This window comes from Hirundo rustica, chromosome 1 (assembly GCF_015227805.2).
Source record: "Hirundo rustica isolate bHirRus1 chromosome 1, bHirRus1.pri.v3, whole genome shotgun sequence".
In the NCBI taxonomy this organism is placed as follows: Eukaryota; Metazoa; Chordata; class Aves; order Passeriformes; family Hirundinidae; genus Hirundo; species Hirundo rustica.
In genome coordinates, this window is record NC_053450.1 from 34,850,168 (window position 1) to 34,872,512 (window position 22,345).

At 37.2% G+C, this 22,345-nt stretch overlaps 1 protein-coding gene across 1 annotated transcript in view; it reads left to right on the plus strand.

Annotated features, from left to right (window-relative positions):
* ARFGEF1 (ADP ribosylation factor guanine nucleotide exchange factor 1) overlaps positions 1 to 22,345 on the plus strand; it is an 86,994-nt gene that overhangs the window by 11,431 nt on the left and 53,218 nt on the right. Inside the window, exons 2-4 of the mRNA XM_040061355.2 lie at positions 15,298 to 15,328; positions 19,159 to 19,315; positions 20,354 to 20,500. Of these exons, the coding sequence (XP_039917289.1) occupies positions 15,298 to 15,328; positions 19,159 to 19,315; positions 20,354 to 20,500 (335 nt within the window). The remainder of the gene's footprint in view (positions 1 to 15,297; positions 15,329 to 19,158; positions 19,316 to 20,353; positions 20,501 to 22,345) is intronic.

Sequence of the window (22,345 nt, forward strand, 5' to 3'; positions counted from 1 at the left end):
TTTTATTAAAAATATAGCAGTCAAATACCTATTTTGAGATGAAGATGCTCACACAACTGGCTTAGAATAATCGTTTTATTCCAGGATTGCTTTTACTCCATGAGTCTGTTCTGTGTCTATATTACAGATATATAATATGTCGTATACTTGTGTTTATGGAGGGCACAGCTGATGTGTAATTACTTTTATTGCTTTGGGTAATCTGTGAAACTTGTATATGATAGTAGCTTGTGGTAGCTGGCTATACTTGAAAAAAGAATGGAGTAAGGATGCATCATCACTGCTTTGTGTGTGCGCTTAAAAAAAAAATTTAAAAGCAGAAGGAATGTTCAAAGGATCATGTTACATGACAAAGTCTGCTGAAGAGGTGGGCTGTGTGAAGCGGGGACACGTAGCTTTTGTTCATACTGCCAAATGATCCAGAAACAAGACTGAGAAACATAATGACAGTCTTGTTCTGCAGCACCAGCCGATCTTTGCCAGAATAAATACAAAGCATTAGTAAAACGTTTATTTCAGTCTTCATTTGTCACCAGCCAAGCAAATGTCAAATAGGGAGCAGTAGAAAATAACAGAAGTCTCAAGAAATAGTTTCATCAATAGGTAACTCTGTCAAAAAAAGGCATGTATGCTTGCTTATATATGAATGCCCGAAGCCTTTTTAAAAACAGTCAGCTGCGAAAGTGTCTGTGGTTTTAAAATGAGGCTGCTGTCTTAGGCCATAAATAAGAAGGGGTAATTTGTGGACAATTTTTAATTCCATAGCATTAATTATGAAGGTAGGAATGTTTAATTTGCTGTACTTGACAGAAAGCTTAGTCATGGTAGACAGGTAACATTGAGCATTGACCGGTAACACCGAGTTAAGTTGTATTGAACAGCTCTTGTGTCCTTCTTGGGAAGTACCCAGGAATGGTTTAAGACGTAGCAGTAGAAGAGCTCACACACAATCTCATCACGGTATGCTCAGAGTCTTCAAAATCAGCTTCATAGCAGTCATGAAAAAAACTCACTAAAGACCATGGGTTTTTTTATGTCAAAAAGACTAACATGAAACTGAGGGATCAAAAAGGGCAGCAAAATGCTTGGAGCTGATTGTTTGTCAGGTGTTTTGTTAACAGTTAGTGCATATCAGCTATTGATAAAAGCTCATGAAAGCTTTGTGATAAAGCCGGTGTGAGCAAGTAGCAAAGAAAACACACCCATATCCGTATTGCTTGTGAGTGATAATGGTATCAAAATTATTTGGGGAATACAAAGATACTGAAGAAGATGAAAATACATTATTAACTTTTCTTGCTGTTTGTGGAAGCTAAAGAAGTTTCCTATAGAATTAAAATTCATGACTTGGGGGAAAAAAATCCCAATTTGAAGTCTAAACTAAAGATCCTATTAACTTGGTAGGATTAGGAGTTTTCCAAAGGCCTCAAATCTGAAATTGCTGGATTGTTTAATAGAACATGTAAGATTTCAATTTCATTGATTGCTAGCAAAGGAATGGGAGGTGCTAAATGTGACTAGAGCCAGTGGTTTGTTGTTGTTTTTTTTAAAGGTGCCAAGGATATGAGGGATGAAGAAGTCTTGAGAGCTTCAGCCTGGCAAGTCTGAACTGTAGCAAAGAATAAAGCCAACAGTGAACAGAATGGATGTGTGTGCTGTGGTGAGGAAGAATCGGTGTGGACTTTTCTGAAGGGAAACCTACCATCCCAAATCTGCAGGGCAGGGTCATTGAGTGTATAGATAAGTGTAAGGTAATACAGTTGTACAGTGGACCTCAACCAGGTTGTTCACCCAAGGTTCCTGAAAGTACTGAGCTCTCAAAGGTTGCATAATCTGTTTTCCCTACAAAGAGATGTTTCAGTTCTGTAGAGGTTTGTGCTGTTTTGGGGTGAGTGGTGAGGTTAAAAAGGTTTATTAAGGAAAATACTTAACAGTGTGAAAACAGCCTGTCAGAGGCAGCAGTTGTGCTGTACTGACCCACTCCTTGATCAAAGGATTCTGGTTGGGTGCTGCTAAATGCAAACTGACCTATATGGAGGAGGAAACTGCTGAAACTGTGGGTGCGCAAACATGGGCTTCAAATAAGACATATCTGTCAAGAGGGTGCATGACATTGAATTACTTGACTGATTCCATCAAAATATTGATTCCTGTGTCAAAAAGACAAATGCAGAAACAACAGAGAGGAAAAAAATGAAGCTGTTAGGCTGCTTTATAAAGATACCATGTGTTCTATGTGCAGTTTTGCTCTCTGCTGCCTTCTTGATGCAGAAGTCAGCAAGGATGATTGAAAGTGTGGAGTGTCTTGCAGAGGTGATCAAGCACACTGTGCTTCTTGTTCCCTGAAGGGAAAAAATGAGAGATGGAAGTAAAGGAAGTTTGTAAAATTGTAAATGACACAGGCATGAAGAGAGAGCAATGGATTTAATTTCTTGTAATGCAGATACAGAGATCTTGTAAAGAACCCGGCTTATTTAAGTAAAGCAAAAAAAAGTTCGTTCCTGCAGCTGTTAATTGCATTCATCCCAAAAGTTAAAATGGCTTGAAAAGTGATTAAGTGAAAATTTGACAAGGGTTGTCAAACCTGCAGGAACAGTCTCTGCACAGGAAGAGTGTAAGCCACAGATGGTTAAAAACTGGTAGGAGGGGGAACTATTGCAGCATTCCTACCCTGCTTTTGTAATCTGCATTTACTTGAGCGTATGCTGTTGGCCATTCCTGGAAGCAAAGTGAAGACTGGATATCAAGGGTTTAAGAAAAACTTGCTGTTCTTGTATCTTTCTGTCTGATACAGTCAGATATTTTTTGATTTTATTTCTGGGTTTGTTCCCCAGTTCTAGAAGCTCTCATGAACTTCAGTTTAAAAATCTGGTATATCGTTGCTCTGTTTTTGTTTGCATCTTTAGACACTGATCTGCTTATGTATTTCATGAAACATTCGTTGTCCATCAAAGTTTATTAGATGCCTTCTTTACTCTTGCGTGAAATTTATTTTTTCTACTATGTCTGCACTTTATGGTAAAATAGCTTTTGAGGTGGATAGTACGTAAGTTCAAAACTATATTATTTTATTTATGTATGAAAATTCATGGTTGTCTACAAAGAAGAAAAAATTCTTAATTAAATGGACTGGAGCTACTGCATACAAATCCCTGTCTTAAGACACGAAATGGTGATTGAAAATACTGATGTTCTGGGAATTGCATCATGAACTGAAGATACACTAATTCTAGAATTAAACTTTGCATGTAGGTGTAAAATCTGAGTTGTATCTGAAGTAGGAAGAACAGAATGCTTGTATAACAAGCATTCTGCAACAGTGCTGCAGGATATACTGTAGCTTGATCTTTCCAAGTTAGGTTTGATTAGGCCTTAAAATTCTGATTCATAAAGAACCCAAGTACGTAAATGAAATAAGTTTTTGTTTCTTTTGAGCTTCTGTGAGTTTATGTAACTGCAACACTTTATGTGTACAACTGTAATACTGTCATTAAAATATGAGGGTATTTGTGCTGAGGAGAAATGGAGAAACTGACTTGGTGACTTAAATTCATGTTACCTGCTACTTCTGTTACTGCATTGTTCATGCTGTCATGAGAGCATAACTGCTTGAAGCAGAACACAGTTAAAGTGTAAGATGCCTAAGATTAGAGGCATTCATGTGTATCTGATCTCCTGTATTCTATAATGTTCAGCTCTCTGCTGGGTTTGGAGAATTCTGAAGCAAACGTCCAGCTTCCTCAGCTCGTAACTGCAGTGACAGCTTGGGTTTACAAGAGGCCAGGCAGACAGTGTGCATGAAAACATGCAGGGAAAAGCATCATATATATCAAACTGAATCCTAGCTGGATAGCATCATTTTGTGTTTCTAGATGTAGCTTCTCTTGAATGTTTGGGATACTTTTTCAGTTGTAAATGCAAACAATTAAAATGCTGATTCCATTTTAAGAGCTAGTCAGATACTTAAGGGACTTGTTTCTGTTAAGCCTTCTATTTATTGCATTGCTTGACTGCAAGTGAGTGTGCAGAAATTTCTCTCTTGTAGGGGTGGATATGGTGGAAGAATACGGTAATTGCGTTGCAAAAGGGTGAGATAATTTCATACTATCAGATCTTTGATTTTTTTTTTAGTTAGACTAGTCATGTTTGCCTGCTTTGAAATTAAAGGTCAAACTTAAAGATGACCTTCAGAGAGAAGCTCATTGTGTCCCTTCAGATGAGATACAAATCGCAGGATTTTGTTCCAGATGTATTTCATTTCAGATAGATAAGCTTTTTCAGGCAGGTGGAAGTGAATTGATTAAAAATGCTGTCCCTACTTCAAATGTAATTTTGTGTCCATCAAGACAAAATCTGTTTCTATCTCTGACATATATATATATTTTTTTATTATTATTTTTTTTTAATTATTGTTATTTTTTGACAGAAACCCACACTTTTCCAAGCCTGGAATGTGCTTGAATTTCTGATTTTAAGAATGAGGGAAACTAACCAGTTCAAGTAATGGAAAGAGCGGAAGCCAATCTTGATATGAAAAGTCACAACAAGCATTACCACAAGCTTGTTTTCTTTGTACGATATGATACTACATTTCATATCTGATGGCTTTCACCAGAAATCTTATATGTAATCAATTATGTTGCTTTAAGTTTGCAGAAGAAGAACACTCTGCTTTTGACTTTTCTAAATTTCAGAGGGCAACATATCAAGCTGCTGTGGCAAATCAAGACTTATTAATGACTCACAGTCTCTAGAAACAGGCAAACATGCTTCACAATTTTAAACAACAGAGCTACTGGTTTCCTTGTGGCTTGGAGGAAGCAAAAACCCACCATGCCCAGAGAGTGTCTGCAGCCCTGCTCTTGCATGCAGTGCAAGCTACAGTTCTGCTGACTGAAACAAATAATCAAGTGAAGTAATGAATGCTTGAGAAAATTGATAGGAGGACTGGATGTACTGAGTCTCTCTGCAGGATACACTGTTGAAAATTTCTGTCTGTCCTGTTTTTTCACTCTGTTTTGTCTTTGATGAATATGCTGATAAACTAATGTGTGCCATCAGTTGACTCAGGTAAACAAGAGTTGGGTTGAGTCCCCTTATCTTGCATGAACGATTCTAGAGGGACTGGTGGAGTTACGTAGTACTTCAGACCATTAAAGTCTAGTGTTTGCAGGAAATCACACAGAGTGCTTTGTTATGTTGGGATGCATTGACAGAGGTGGTGTAAATAAAGTCTCACTTCTGACAAGAAATGCTGATTATAATCACTATGTTACAGAATTTATGATTGGTAGACAGTTTCATTTGCCTTCTTATGTGCTACTTAGATGGCAGTTATGCTTCCTTGCAAGAATATTTGAAAAATCAATTCCTGAGGCAGAGAAGCTGCTTTTTATTGTTTGTTTAGGTTTTGTTTTGTTAGTTTGTCGCCAAAGACTTGCAGTACTGTTCTTTGTCCAGTGTGTGCTATTTCCATGAGAGACATTGGTAAGAATCCTTTTGTATACTGCTCTCTATACTGTTGCACTTGGTGAAATGGTTTTTTTTCTTTAAATTGTAGTTGTTTGGACCTAAATAGTGGTAGTGTGCCCTTCGATCAAACTTTTGTAGGAGGTCTGTCATTTTTTGATGTTTGTCTGTGGTATTTTGTCCTCTCGTATTCTTTACTAAAGAAATAAATTACTTCCCTCAATGCACATTTTCATGTTTACATGTTTAATTTCATTTTCTGTTATGTTATTTCAGTCTCTTGTAACTTAACAACTCATATTTCCCCAAGCAGTATTAGTAATACTTGGTAAAGCATTTGTTTTCTTCCCCATCTTACCCTTCACCATATGGTAAAACCAGGTGTAGGAACTCATCAATGTTGTGGGATTTTTTTTTTTTTTTAAAAAAAGTCTTTAAAAAGTTGAGTTAAAAATACCAATATTTATGTTCTTAATCCAGTTTTACTTTGGTACATTTTTAACTAGTAAAGTCCCTCTGCAATTCTATAGCAGGTGTACAGGACAGTTATACTGGCTTAATATCGACAGGCGATGCAGCCAGGAGGAAAGGGATGTTAAGCAGCAACTGATTTTTTGCTGTTTAACACACTGAACAGCACTGTGCATTTTTCTTGCTGTATAGTCTTTCTTTGTTCTGAGTAGTAGTTGACTCATTTGTGTGCATAGCACAGATGTGCTACCTTCTTTCTTTAAGCAGCAAAAATTACAAAAAAGTGATAAAAATATCTGAGCAAAGTTAGTTTATGCTGTTTTTGAAATGTCCTACCTGTCTCCGTTTGAATAGCTATTGCTGGGGTTGTAGCCTATAGAGACAAAATTTACACGATTCAAAAGTGTTTCAACATGTGACCTGAGAAAGGAGTCAGAAAAACCATACACGTGGTGAATATGAAGAAGAATATACAGCTGCAGGCTTTCTCCCTGTTATGTGATAAAGAAGCATTATTGTCTTGTCAAAACTTTACTTCATTACAAAAATAGCAGTAATGTTGATGAGACATAGTGGATAGACTTCATAGGGTTTTGCAGTATATTTATTCCAGGGCATTTTTTGGTGTTCACTGCAATGGGCAATTCTATTCCATCTTTTCCTTACCAAAACATATGATACACATGAGGTGTGCCAACTCAGGGTCATGTAGATCTACAGTGAGTTGAAATAGCTCTCTGACCTAATGAAAACTAAAATTGTCAGGCTATTTAAACGCAGGGCCTTGGTAGCTATTGTGTAAGCAGATTGCATATACGCACAGACAGTGGAATAGGAGGAAACACTTTTTTTAGTGGTCACCCTCAGACTGGATTAAAGCACACTGGAAAACTGTCTCTCTAGGCAAGTTTATTTTTATAGTCTGTTTAGGTGACTGTATTTAGTAAGCAACCAAGCCTCTTTTATGTTAATGGACCTTTTCAGCAACTTTTACCACCAATTCTGAGCATGAAACTGGTTCACAGAGGTTGTAAAAGGAGGTGCCAAATACCTGGCAGGAGGTATTTGAAAGGTATGCCCTGCTTGATTAACTAAATACAAGAGGATAATGACTATCCTCTTGTAACTGTTAAAGTTGTAAATAGAAAGTCTGTTTCCATTCTTTGATACTGATCTAAGAAAAAACACAAATTTGGAAGTGGCTAGGAGTTTGTTGTAGATGTATTAAAGGATGACCAATATAGTAATAAGGGGAAGCAGAGGAATTACTGCTGCAGGAAGTGAGCTTTTCAGCCACGTGTTAGAAAAGTAATGCCATTAAGAATGACTGTAGTTCAGTTATCCTTGGTAATGTGTGATCTCTATGTGTGTCACCACTCCTCAAGTAATGAAGCAAGTTGACAGTAGTCTCAACTTGGTTTATCAAATAGGATTATTACAGGAAATGGAGTTCTAAAACCACACGGGATTGAATTATTCTGAATTAATTTTAAGCGGGATGAAACCACTAGAGCAGTTGCTGCTTTTATATAGATTTGCCAGTGATTCTGTATTTGAAAATGTCGTACCTAATAAACTGAAGAGTTTGACTGAACCAAGACAGATTGTGCATTCAGGTTTCTGAATTTACACCAGAGTTGCATATTCCTGAATGGTGCATTGTGAGCAGGGCTTGGAAGTATCTGTAGTTCTGTATTAATACCATCTGAAAATGGCTAAAAAGAAAACTGAGAATAAAGGAGAATTTATTATTCTCTGAAGTTATTATTCTCTGAAGAACTGAGAATAATCATTGCTTCAGAGATTAAAAATGCAGTAAGGAGCATGAGGCATAATGACTTTTGAAGTGCAGATATAAAAGTAGAGGATTGCTTTGACAGGATTTGCTGCAAATCTGTAGCATATCAGAAAATATGGCATGGGAAGTAACAATAGATATTGTTCCTTTCCTGTATTAGCATTCTTCAAAGGCATTAGTGTCATCTAAAGTTGAAGCACCCTTCCAAAGTCTGTGTGTGACTCCTGAGTTTTGACTTTGTGTGTGCGTACATGTAAATATTTCTCGACATGATTCAGAGGCTACTCCTCCGTGTTTTTCAGAGATCATGAGATAGGACTTCTCATACAAATGCAAGGAAGCATTTCACTTGATTAGAGAGTTTCAAGATTTTGTAGAGCACAATGAGGAGGCTTTACGTAGAATTTCATCAGCAGTTACCAGACTCAAAATACAACTGCTCTTTGTTTGGAATGCTTCTTCTTAAATTAAACCGCTTCCTTGGTTACTCCTTTGATACCTGTAAACATAAAGTTGCAACAGTGTAATATGTTGGAATGGAAAGCAAGTGGAAGTGTTCAAATACACTCCTGAGATTCTTTTGTCTGTACAGGAATTATTTTCTGTTAAATAAATACTAAATGAAGACCACAGCAGTGATTTTCTTAAATCTTTTTCAAAGTACAGAACTTTGCTGTTTTCTGTCCCTTTGCCGTAGCTGCGTGAGCTATAATTTTACAGGTGGAAAAAACTAGGTATAATGAAAAAGTGTTATTTACCCGAGCAAGAAGCCCCTAGCAAGAACCAGCAGTTCTTGCAGATGTGTACAGTTGTATGAATAAACTGTAACTGAAGGCCTGTGCTAAATCTGAGCTCAGGAAAGGGAAGAAACACTTGTGATATTTGCAATGGGGAGAACGTACACAGGTAAAATTCATGTTTTGATGCTTTATTATGCTTGCACTTGCATCTGCATTTCTTCCATTTTTCTGGATTAAAACAGAACAAAACATAGCACCCTAAAGGCCTAGTGCCACTAATAGCCTCTTCTTGGACTCCCAAAAATAGGCTTTTTTGTCCATCTTCTAGGCACTGTGTTGAAGAGGGTTTGAGGGAAGGGAGGAGAGATCTCTGTTCATCCTGGAAGGTATGATGGAAAAAGCTATTTATAGGATTTAGAGGAAAACACAGTGCTGTGATACGTGTCTTGGGAATTCCATTTAAGAAACAATTTCAGCTTTCATAATGGGTGTTTTGGTCTGCAGGCAACCGAAAATACTGATCATTTCAGTGCTATCTTCCTATAATGAATTTACATACACTATTACCAGTTTTAGCCAGGTCAACCTGATTTGATAATGTAGCAGAATAGATTCCTACTGTTATACTAAACTGTTTAAGTATTCTGTGCTGATTTGAGATCCCAGTGGGGCTTTCTATAAAGGTTTCATTTTTTGTCTCTTTTCTATTGCATACACTGATACCCCATTGACATTGCAGATAGATCTATTAAAACTTAATGAAGTTAATTACACCTGTAACTTAGTCGTTAATTCAACTGCTACAGTTAAAAAGGAAATGGGACAGGAAGAGACCGTATTCTGGGTTTAACAGTTCTCCGTACCTCCTTAGTATGTTTCCTTGCGTTCCTTTTCAGTGTGTAAGGAGACATATTGAAACTGGGGTAGTTCAGAGGAAATGTGACACAAAGGCTCAGTGGCAGCAAGAAGAGTGGTCAGCTGGAAGTATCAGTAAAGTCCTGTGTGTGCATTCTGGACACTGTTTTTTGGCAAATCTTAAGCTTTGTGGAAGATCTGTAAGTGGTTTAGATGTTAAGGATAGTGTTTGGATAAAAGCAAGTGCTAAATTTGCAGCATGTATTTTTGCATAAACTTACTGGTTTTTCTTAGCTGTCCTGACTTAGCAGAAATTCCCCACAGAGATCATCTTTGGATTATCATTCTTTCAGTGTAGTGAAGCTCAAGGTAAAAGCAGCTGTATGTTTCTCCAGTTCCATTATTTGGGCTCCTTAGATGTAATTATTTTAGGGGTATTTTTTTTTTTTTTAAATCTGTTAGAGCCTTTTGGGTGTTCGTACTTTAGCTGAGTAGACAAGAGAATTTTTGACCCTGCTTGAAGCTAACAGATATACCCCGAAATTAAGTAAATTTGAGATATTTCCTAAGAAATATATTCTAGTAGCCCAATTTAGGGAAGAATGTACTCAGCGTGATCTGTTTAGAATTTCATCTCATTGAAGGAGAAATTGGGGTTTTTTTGTTCCTGTCAAATTTATATGGCTTTACCTACTATAAGTTCAAACTTGGTACTTTTTTAAAATTAAAGTGTTACCATATGTGTGATAATCTTATTACATAGTTGGGAGTGTAGTTAAATAAAGTTATCTTCAAATAAATATGGATTTTCTAGTTTTATATTACAGAGGTTTTTTGTACCTTGACATGGAGAAGGACATTGTCAGTATTGTTAATGAGAGAAAATGTGGGGTTTTTTTAATCATGTAGTTGCCGCAATATTTTTTATGATACTGCACACAGTCACTAGAATAGTTGAATAGAAGAATGCAAACAAAGTCAATTCAAGCAAAGCTTTAATGTTTTGATTTCACCTTTTTTAATGTAGATAGCGATGTAATTTAAATTCATCTTCACTGCTTGTTCCTTGGATCTTATCCACCTGCTTTGACTTGAAAGAATTGAATGCAAATTGCTTCCTTCTCACAGTAGTCTTCTCTGGTATAAGTCACATGAACTCCAAACATTGACTCGTTTCCTTGAATTATTGCAGCCTGTGCTGCTTTGGATAGTTCTACCTTCTGATTATCCTAGATGGTTACAGTTCTTTAAAATGCCACCACTTATTGTCTTGAATGAATTATATATTTAATAAGCTTTTATTCTGATGCTTACAGTATTAGGTTTTAGATGTGCAGATCCTTGTGGAATTAAGAATTATGCATGTGCTTCTCTGGCAGGTAACATCAGTTGTTTAGAATACAGTGTTATGGGAATGTAATGTATACTTGTTCTTGAATACAGTTCTCATGCAAGACCGGAAGAACAGTGAGAGATGTATTAAATACTTTTGTGAGCAGGTTTCCTAGCATCATATTTTGTAATGATCTTCTATTTTTCCACTCTATGGTAAATAGTTTGCATTTTTCCCAATAGCAAGTTCCATGAGAATTCTTTTTCCTGTAATCTAATGTACAGTTGGATGTTGATATCATAGAACTTAACTCTGTGTAGCATTCCTAAAGCTAACAGTTTAGTTATTCTGTACTTGATGAGGATGTTATCCTTGACTTCTGCCGAAGTTTAACTCGAGACTATTTCTACTTCACTTAGTTTGACAGCATATTTAGGTAACTCGAAGGAAATAATACCTAAAGATACCCATTTGAAATTCAGGTTATTAGATGTAGTTAAGGTTTAAATCGTACTTTGAATTGGACACAGGAGAGTAAACAGTGAATTATTCTTAAATTAGAGTTTTGTTCAGTGTTATAATCCAGTATTACCCACAGCACCTACTTGGCCTTTTTGGCCATTTTGATGTTGCTGTTTGGTGTTACTGACTGTAATTACAGAGAAATTTGTTGATTTTATAGTTGCAAATGAGATTAGCTGGTTATAAGGTGTTAAAGGAAGGAGGAGGAAACTGGAAACTTGGTTTTTATACTAAAAACTATAAGCAGTCTGAAGAGAGTAAGGAAAAGTATTCAAATGACACGTTAAAAGTAGTGAATTAAAGCTGGAGAGGTGAGAATTACATTATGGATCCCTGTTGTGGTTTATCTCTGGCCAGCAACTAAGTCCTGCACAGACTTTCACTGCATCAAAGAGCTGGAAGGGTAAAATTGCAAAAACTTGGGGTTGGGATTAATTGAGAAATGACAACCGAAATCAAACCCAAGAAACGTATGATGCAAAAGAAATGCAGTAGCTCACCACGAGGTGACCAATTATCAGCCAGTCCCCAAGCAGCAACAGGCAAACTGCACACACGCCTCATGCCCCAATTTTTTTATTGCTGAGCATGACACCTTATGAAATGTAATACCCCTGGGGTCTGTAGGGATTGGCTGTTGTGGTTGTGTTCTCTCCCAACTCAGTGTGTTAATTGGGTTTTATATTGTGTTTCATTTTTATATTGGGCTTTGTAATGTTTTCTGTTGTATCCCCTGTCCCCTTTGGAAAATGTATCACAAGGTTTGTCCCTGCTCGGCCCCGCCCATCCCCCACACTGGAATGTAACCCAACTCTGTTCCACTCCCACCTTATCGGGGGACTTGCTCTCTCTGGCACCGAACGGGGACGGGGACAGAGCTCCGTACTAAGCTCTGGCTGGTGGGGGCAGGACTCCGGGATAAAGCCATGATTTCCCACCCCAGACAGAGAGTAGACTCTCCTTTTGCCATCAACGGTCTCCAGTACTCTCTAAAGAAAAAGGTTCCAGCTTTGGGTAGCTTTAAGGACCCTGGTGAAGGAAGATTCCTTCTGGTGTGGGCTCTCTCTCAAGCTAGCCGAGGCTAAAACGGAGCACGGGCTACTCAGGGGTGGAGTAGAGTGAGACACTGAAAAAAGCCTTGACTCTCAAGTTAGTTACTGCTCAGCAGTAACTAAAACATTCCTGAACTATCAACAGTGTTTCCAGCACAAATCCTAAACACAGCACCATATACAACCTACGGTGAGGAAAATTAGCTCCAACCCAGCCAAAACCAACAACAAAGGTCTTAGATGTTTTCAGAGATTTCTTTGAAATTATGCTGATCTGTAGAAGCGTAGATGAAATGGAAAATGATGTTGAAACTCATGTGCATGACTTATTTTGCCTGTTTGGTGAAACGATGCATACCATTGTAAAACTGCAAAATAATGTATCTCTTTGATCAGCTCTAGGCTTGGTGTGCAAAAGCTTCGTGTATTTCCATAAATTGTGCCTCAGAGGTCACAAAATTCTATAAAGAGGTCTTCTGGAGCTGTATGTAAATGGGAGATTCAGAAGGGATGTATTTTGTCATTTCTGCTGCACTTCTAAATAATTACGATTAGTTCCATTTTATGGCACATGATTGTTTCAGTACCATAGAGTAATTTGAGCTGTTTTTCATTATAATTCTGTGTTTACATCACAGATAATATAGAGGAAGCTGTTGTCCTTCCCTACAGTTTTCATCCCCTGTTTTAGAATCTTATATCCTCTTCATTTCTTCCCTCTCAGAATGAAAGGTGATCCTAAGATAATAAGCTTTTACAGCTCTGAGATCCTTTCTGTTGCAGTTCTGGTTGTGTGTTTGAAAAGAGGGAGAGCAAATTAAGCAATGTTGTCAAGTCTGGCTACATCTTTCTTTTCTAGCTAATTTTTAGTTCTGCAGGGATTACTTTTTCCTGTTTAAAAGAATGCATCAGTAAGTGTTCCGGTTCATCTGTCTTTAACAGATTATTTATCTAGCATGAGAATTGTTAGTTACCTTTATTATAATCTGGTTTTCTGCTGATAATGATTCTTGAGTTTTTGTATGCTTCCTTCTGATGTGGTTGATACATGACCGTGAAATTGTACTGGGATTAACTTGTGTTCTGGCATCGAGAGCAGAGGAAGCAATCAGACAGTGAAAAAAACGAGGTTTTCTCTATTCTCAAGAGTAAAAGTAAAGTTCAAGCCTTCTGTTTTACCTCATTCATACTAATACTATCATATCATGCTTCTCTGCAATTACAAATATTTTAGTCTTGTAAAAATAATTTATGTTGGCCACCGTAAGAACCTTTCTTTTTATTTAACAAAGGTTATAAAATCAGTGGTTTCACATTAATAGACTTAGGCAATGCTGCTTGAAGTGGTAGTAACAGTTAATTAGATTGACACTTCTATAAGCTTTTTACCTCTGGTCAGTTTTGTTGGAAACTTTAAACTTGGAAGTCATTCAGTTTTATCTGTTGGTTGATAACGTTGTTTGATGGACAGACTTCAGAGTATCACAGGGAGCAGAGTTCCTGGTGTGAATGCTAAGGTGGGAGGTAAAATAATGGAACGTATGAAGATGCTGGAAGGGAGGAAGAGAGTTGCTTCTTCTTCGTGTTGGTCAGGAATTTGTCTTCAAGTGAGTAAAAGTTGTAGTGCCATAATCTGGAAGGAAGATATACTTTACTGAAATATAGCTGACAGTAAGTCTTATTACTTACTGAGGTATGTTTAGTGTCTAGAATATGGAATTATTTTCATGTTTTGTCTAGTCCTCGGTAGCCCAGATTTGATAACTTCTGGAGTAGCTGTTTCTGGGATGATCCACTGACCTGCTAATCTGTGGGGCTTACTGGGGGTAAATATGAACATCAGTCTTACCAGAAGTGAGACACAGATTTTAAGGTGATGTGCATTCTATATGTTCAATATTCTCAATGTTGGGAAATCCAGTTAGTGAACATATTTGCTACTAGTGATTTGTGATAAAATACCAAGCACTGAGAACCTGTGTTAGGTAAGTGAATCAGTATGACCGTGTGAAATGGTAAATGAAGGATGGGGTGCAGTCGAAGTGTGCTTTTGTTGCCTGGGAGCCTGGTTAGAAAGATTAAGTTGGTGCATTTTTTGTCAGAATCAATCCATGCCACGAGTTCAATGCCTATACACAAAAATCAAAGTGTTTGGTTTAGTTGATTATAATTTTGCATATTTGAGCAGGACTTGGTATTGGAATAGATCTCCCGAGAAGACTTCTTAAAAAACATACACATTCATTCTTGATCCTGTACAGTTTATTTCAAGTATGTATTGCTTCAGCAGTGGAAAACCTAGGCTTTATGAAATTCCCTGTTATTTAAGCATGCAAAATGACTAGAGAATAGACAAAACTAGTCTTGAATCAAAGATGTTTCCTAAAATTCATTCCAGTAATTTAAAATTATTTTGAAAATGTATTGTTAAAAATTTGTTGAAAATGTTTGCCAGAAGCATTCAACTAGTCATCCTTCTGTTGTAATATATTTTAAAATAGTATGAAATAGAGGCGCTACAGACTTTTTTCCTCTCCCTTAGTCATTACTGTGGTACCTAACACTAAAAAACCAAAGGTGATAATTGGTCGTTTCATATTTCATATTAGAACTAGCAGTGGTGAATTGTTTGGTTGTGTTTCTGTATAATTCATACTTATCAAGCAGTATGTTTTATATCCTTTATGGGTAAATTAATAGTCCAAAAATATTTGTGTTTTCCTTATTATTTCTATATACGTCAAGCTGTGAAAAGAGCTGGCCAGTGTCTTCACAGAAGCGTTCCAGGGATGTGATGTTTAGCTAGCATTACTGGATGCAAATTTAAGCATCCAGTTTTGAATACAGATAAGCAGAGTAATTATGATGCAGTTTGCAATCAATGCACATGGAGAGTAAAGGTACTTACGGAACTGTAAACATATTTTCTGTTTTATAATAATCCTGGTTTCAAATATTTGCCTAAATAGTTTTGCTTTCCAGTAATTTCCTGTTATTGATTTTATATATGTGCTTATGATACCATTTCTGTAACTATGCCTTTGTTTCATTTTACAGAGGAAATAAAGGCTGAAACAGGAAAGCAAAGGTATGTGATAGTTCATCGTATTAATTTAACATCTTAAAATGTGTACCATACTTATTCTGTGCGGGGGTTTGGGGCTCTCTCTGAAAAGCATTTTCAGCATATTTTGGGTGGTTGGTGATATCTGGAAATGTACAGATAGTGCAGCTTTATGTGACTGGCTGTTCTAGTGCAAGGCATAGGGCTTGTGAGAAGCAGCAGACGGTAGCTTAGAGGGAGCAGGTTGGTACTGTCTGGTCAGGGAGCATAGGAAATAGGGATCCAAGTAGGAAAAGATCTCTGTGGATGACACAGAAATTTCTTTCAGTATAATGGTGGAAGGGCCTTGAAGTAGATTCAGAGAAGGTGGAAGAATGCAGATAAAAGACTTAAAGTGAGCAATCAAGGGGAGGAGATTGGAGTTAGGAAGTGGGTGGGTGTGAGCAGAGTAAAGTAATATAACTGGCAAAGACAGTGTCTGGAAAGGACATCTGGAAAGGACATTGTTAGGGAATAGGTGTAGATTCGTGAAGGCAGTTCTTCTGCAAGTGAAGGTAAACCCAAAAATGGACATTCAGCAGTCTTTTGCTGTCAAGAAACTTCTAAGTATTGCTAAGATGTGGGACCTGTTACGGTATTTTGTTACATGTTCCACAGGATCATCTTTGTTCCTAACTCTGAGTCAGGGCCATGTGGTGAAGACTCTTCATATCACTTGTTGAAAGAATAGAATCAGTGGGTGAAACAGGATGAAAGTGTTCCTAGGCAGCTGGGTGCTGCTTGGGGATCTCTGTTCTTCCATGTAACTAGATTTCAGTATTGGGTCAAATCATTTAAAACCACACCTGTCAAAGTAGGATGCTAATCATTTCTGCTTCATCTCCTGGATATTTGAGTAGAAATCTACAGTTTTGGTTTGGAAAATAGAATCACTTCTAGCTGGAATAAAGTCAGAGGGAACTTTGTTTCAGAAGATGTAAAGGAAAACTTAATATCAAATATGCTGAAAAATTTAGTCTTGCAGCTTATCAAATTAGGCACATTAAACTTAGTGGGTGAATCTGATTGAGATTGTGCTTTGTTTTCTACCAGCAAAATGAAGTCAGTGCAATGAGCTCATAGTAAGATTTTTTAAATAAATGTAATATTTATATAGTGTTTAGAAAATGTTGCATCCAGCACTACAAGATTGTCTCAGACAGAAAGTAATAATGTGAATTTATAATAGATTTTTCTTAGAGTATATAAAGCAGAAGTCCACATTGTGAAGCATGATAAGAAAAAATGCTTTACCTTAAATATTCAGTGAGAGATATTTGTTCTGGGCACTGTATAAGGAAAAGTAATAACCGGTCCTGTAGTTAATACCATACGAAAACTAATGAAACCACAGAATTAAATTATTTATATAAATGTGGTTGAGCCATTTCAGGTGCATAATTTCCGCCCTGTCGATGTCTGAAGTTGTGATTTTTTTTTTTGGAGGTAGAATGTGTATGTCTTATCTTTCTGTTGGCATTTTCTTAATAGATTTTGGGTTCTTTGGTGCTGTCTTTATTTTGACAGTAGTCTTTTGCTGCTGTGAAAGCTTTGCTGGACTTGGAAGTTGTGAATGGACTTCTCTATTTTTGCTGTAGAGTCAAATTGTTCAGGTGCAGTAGAAAATACTGTTTTTCTAGGCCCTAGAATAGAGAAGCTTCTTAATTTATTAAATTATTTTCAAGTTCTTACTTTTGTAATCAAGGTTCAAATCAAGGGATTTCTAATGATGGTTCTTTCATTTTTCCAGTCCCTCTTCAAGGTAACTGATCTTAAAAATAAATCATTTCCACTTTCCAGAAATTTTGCATGTAAAACAGCTCCTTTTGTTCTGCTGTTTGTTTTTTAAACAGAACTGGTATTTGGTAGTGGGGTGTAGGGGAAGGGACTAGAAAAGTACAAGCTGAGTTATGTAACCATTACACAGCAAATGCAGCCAAAATAACTTTCAAATCCATTATTTGATACATACCTTAGCCTTTCTCAATACATAAATATCAGCATATTTCATAATTCCCATGCTTTGTAGATGCCTTGGTGTAAAAAAGTTTTGGGGGTAGTTTCTGGGTTTAGAAGCAATTTACTGGCATTAGGAAGAGTCCTATTGAGTTTCTCTTCTCCTCTCCCTGCTATCCCCTTCCCTTACATTATCAGCAGTGTGGTGTGCTTAATGAGTTGCTTTTCCAGAGACAAATGTGCATCGTCTTCCATATTTAAAACCTTGCCCATTTTAAAATAGTTTCAATTAAGAGATGCTCCAGGCTTATGTAGTAGCTTGCTGTGGCATGGGTTCTTCATTTTCAGAATCTCGCCGTGGCCTGCTCCTTGTTTTGAACAATTCTGGGTTTATTCCCAGAGTGCTCTTTTTAACTTAATTTTAATGCTTTCAATGGACATAATCACTAGATGGGGAACAGTCTTGTCATAAGACATAAGCAACAGATAACTGCCCTTTATTCCACAGAGTAAAGCTTTCATAGGAATATCAGAGAGATTCAAGAACAGAGGAGAATCATGTACTTCCTCTGCAACTTATCTTATTAGGGTGTTGTTCAAAAAAGATCTGCTTCCAGCAAATACAGGGCAATAAAGTTATGCATACAGCAAAAAAATCCAAAGATCTGTTTTTCTTCAGGAAAAAATGTTTAGGGATAAATTCTTACATTTATCTTCTATTTATCTTCCCTTCAAAAGAGATGTAGTCAGTAAAAAGTAGCATCTGAATACTAATTGCTCACTTTTAAGACTTAGAATTTGGGTGCCCATTTTAAGCAACGCAGACAAGATCTGTTTGAATGTGGTGACAGATACCTCAAGGACAATCCAGCCTGCTCCTTGAAAAGGTGAAACTAATTTATATTGATTGGTTTAAGGCCCACTCCATAATGCCTGGGACTGCAATCATGCTTTGGATTTGTAATAAACTCTTAGTGGTTCATTCTTCTGCTTAGGGAACATGAAATTGAATGCATTCCTTGAAGCATCATTTTTAATTAGCAACATGTATGGGAGCTGCATTTGAATGCAGTTGTTCTACCAAGATCTATTCGAGTTACTGCAAGAATTCTGTAAGCCTTTGCTACAGAAGATGACATTTTGCACTTTCTTTGGTACTGTTTTTCAAGCCTGTGTAAGACAGCGTTGTTTACCTTTTATCTAAAGAAACCTATGTGTGCACAAAAAAGGTTGGGAATGCTTTATATGAAGATGATGAGTTATTCTGTGAAATGAAAATCTGAACATCTTGCTTTAAGCCAAAGTCAAACTGTATTGATGCACTCAAATTGTAAAAAATGACCCATTCCTAATTATCTTTTTGTGGTAAGTATTAATGAGCATGACCCTTTTCAAGGGGCTGTAATCAATAAAACTTCAACAACTCATCATTTTCTTGCTTTTGTGCAGTTAGTTATTTCAGGTAATATACCCAAGTGAGATACATTGGTAACCACTCAACTCTTGAATTCAGTGGTGTTACCTGAAGCAGAGATTAAGATAAATGTTCCACTTGTTTTGTTCTGTTGCTTTTGCCAGTCTAGTAAGGGGAGCCCTGTGGTATTTGGGAGGAAGCAAGTCTTTCTGCTTCCGAACCAGCAGGTACCACTGGATAGTCCCTTGGTGTGCAAGTGGGTCAATTTGCGTGGTCCACAAAGGAGCCAGGAAGTATGAAAGGTGTTAAGAATACTATATGTATTACTATTGTTAGAAGTTTGTCTTTCCTAACATTAATTTGATATTTCATTCATAAATGTTGTGGTGGTCAGAACGATGTGTGTGATCACTTTACGGTATTCTAATACAGTCATTCTGTTTAGTCCCCCTCATGGAGAAGCCAAGTCTGGTTCAAGCACTCTTCCACCTGTGAAATCAAAGACAAGCTTCATTGAAGCGGACAAATACTTCCTACCATTTGAATTGGCATGCCAGTCCAAGTGCCCTAGGATTGTCAGTACATCCCTAGATTGTTTACAGGTGTGTATGAAGATGAGTTTTAACTATCAACTGTAGAATCCTGTTGCTTTGGAGTGGGAGTACAGTTATATGTAATAAATAATGTCAAGGATTTTTTTTTACTTGGTTGCACACACAACCAAATAGAATGTGTTTCTCACAATAGATGAATGTATGCCTTATTTATTATGTAGTGTATGTGTGTGTGTTTCTTTGTGTATATATGTTTTACCACAATTTCCTGTTTGGGGTATTATGTACAGCTGTCTATTTTCATGTGTTTAAATGTGTTGAACTAACACAGCAGGTATAACATTGGCAAATTCATTTTATGCTATTTATGAGTGCAGTAAAATATTTTCAGTTTGAGATGTCTAGTCGCTCAAAACTCTTGAGGCTCCTGTAATGTTTTCAGAAGAAATTCTGCAGCATTGTATTTAGCCATTCACTCCTCCAGAGCAGCCCAGCAGTGAACTCAGTTTACAGTCACAGGCACATGTGCCTGGCCTGCTCTCATACCAGGAGATATGATGCTGCTCTGTGTAGAGTAGCCTCTTTTGTGCCTGAAGTGTTCAGAAGTAGATTTTGCTAATTTTATAATAAATTCCACTTTTAAGTATTGAAGACCTACGGAAAACAAAAGACACTGGAACACTTAAAACCAGAAGAAACGCTAAAAAAATAGAACTAGCTAGTAGCTCAAAGAAAAAGCATATGCAAGTGGTTTATCTGGTATAAGAAACAACTGTGTGTTAACTACATATGAAGACTTTTGTGATGTTAGTTTTTAGAATGCTGTTTGTTTTAAAACATTAACTGATTAAAAAAACCCTTTAATGTTAAACTTGCTTGACAGACTTTGTGTAAGAGTTGCTGAGTGAAAATGGACTAAATCCAGAGGATATGTAAAAAAAATCCTTGATGTTTGATGATACGTGGGGTAAAAAGTACTGTTTTAATTATTCTGTGCAAGTTAGAACCATCAAGTGAATTTACTTATTATAACAAAAAGCTGTCTTAGAGCTCTTATTTACATGGGGTTTTTTTCCTTCTCTTCAGAAACTTATAGCATATGGGCACTTGACAGGGAATGCTCCAGACAGTACTGCTCCAGGAAAAAAACTAATTGATAGAATTATCGAGACAATATGTGGCTGTTTTCAAGGCCCTCAAACAGACGAAGGAGTTCAGCTACAAATAATAAAGGTAACATTTAATACTTCCTGTATTTATAGTGGTGGCAGCAGGAAGACATTCTTGACCTCAGAGTTAAAAAGCAGAAGTGCTTAATTTGTAAATGTCATGGTAGTGTTAAAATATTTTCTTCATCCTGTTTCTTGGCGATGGAAACTCTCTATCCTGTGCCCTTCCCCTAATTTCTCCCACTGCATTTTGGGTGAACTTGTGGCTGTGGCCTCAAATCTTATACGTAGACCACTGGATGAAGTTCATTCACAGCAAACCTGTGGAGTCTCTAATTGTAAGGAATTACTGTCAAATAATCCTGCACTCCCAGTGGGGGAAATGGTAATTAAGCAGCAGAATTTAAAATCCATTATGGAATTTGCTGATGAAGTGCAATTAGACCTGGCATTTGGACATTACCATGGTAGCATTGTACTCCTGTGTCATACACTTTTGCTTGAAGAAGGTCCAGGGTTTGTTTCCACAGCTTATATGAATGTTGCATGTGGAGTTTGTACAAATGTTTCTGGGGAACCTGTTTTCTGATTGCAGTCATTAATTATGGGTATTTGTTTCGGGAAATTACTATGCCAAGTACTAGAATTTAGCTGCCTGGTGGAAATGCTGTACTCTGTTCCTGTAACAGCAGTCTTTGAATGGCTGCAATGGTGAATGCCAGTGAAGAATACAATTGAAGTTAGTTAAGAGAAAGGAAGTGTTTGTTACCTCATAATCTTGTGTATATGTATCCTGAGGCATTTTTTTCAGATTGTTTTTACTTGTATTAATGCAAAGAATGTGGATTGTTCTTTTCATAGCTTAAACCTTTCCCGATCCTTTTTGCACTTCTCCAGCTGATAGTTGTTACTAATGTTGGTTCATGCTGCAGTTTTCTAGATTTGTTGCGTTGTTTTGTCCAAGCATTTAAGATATTTTTCATCCTGCAAAGGAAAGTTTTTATTGATTTAAACTTTCAGTGGCTGAAACTGTTATAACTCTGTCTCATTGTAATACTGTCTCTCTGAATGCTTTCTTAATCCTCCCAGCCTGAGGGGGCTTTAAGAGCTAATACCCCTTCTGTTCAGGGGAAGATTTGAGAAAGTAAATTCTTCAACAATTGTAAGATGCGTTAAGTGTGTACACTCATTTAATTTCTTAATTGTTTTACTGCTTAGGTGTAACTAATTGCCATGTTAGAAGAACTGGGAAAGTGGGGGGTACTGTTTTGACTTTGACTCCATCTTTGTCCAATACACTGAACACCATAAAAAGCTCGAAAATTTTAAATAACCTTGGCAAAGACCAGAACTTCTGACTTTGGAAGAATAAGGAAACTGCTAAGTTAGTAATATTCTTTTATGCCTCATAACTCTTCAGTTCTGAGATGAATGTGGACCATGCTTCTCCAGTATGAAGGATGGATTATATATCATCTTTGACTCTTCTGTGGTTCTGGTGATTAGTACGTTGTCTGAAGAATTTTAATTCCATCAGGGAGATGGAAGGCAGTGGACCTGGATCTCCTGCTTTTTTGTGCTGGTGTTCCCAGCCTGTTACCCACAACATAAGCAACACTCCCACAGGGCAGCTGCTTCACCAACACCACAGTGAAAGCTGAGAACTTTGATCACTTGGACGCCTTCCTCTCTGGAGGATTGTCTTGGTTCTACATGCAGAATGGGTGGCCCTTAAGTAGCATGTTGCCCTCACTCTGAGATCTGGGAGCCATCACGGGGTAAGAGTTAACATGCAGTGCTGTTTCCTAGTTACTGGGTGGCCTTCCAGGGGTGGAGTCATTTTAAGCCAGTTCCCAACTACCAGTGCCACTTAGGCATTCTGAAAATACCTTTCTGCTGACTACCAAGG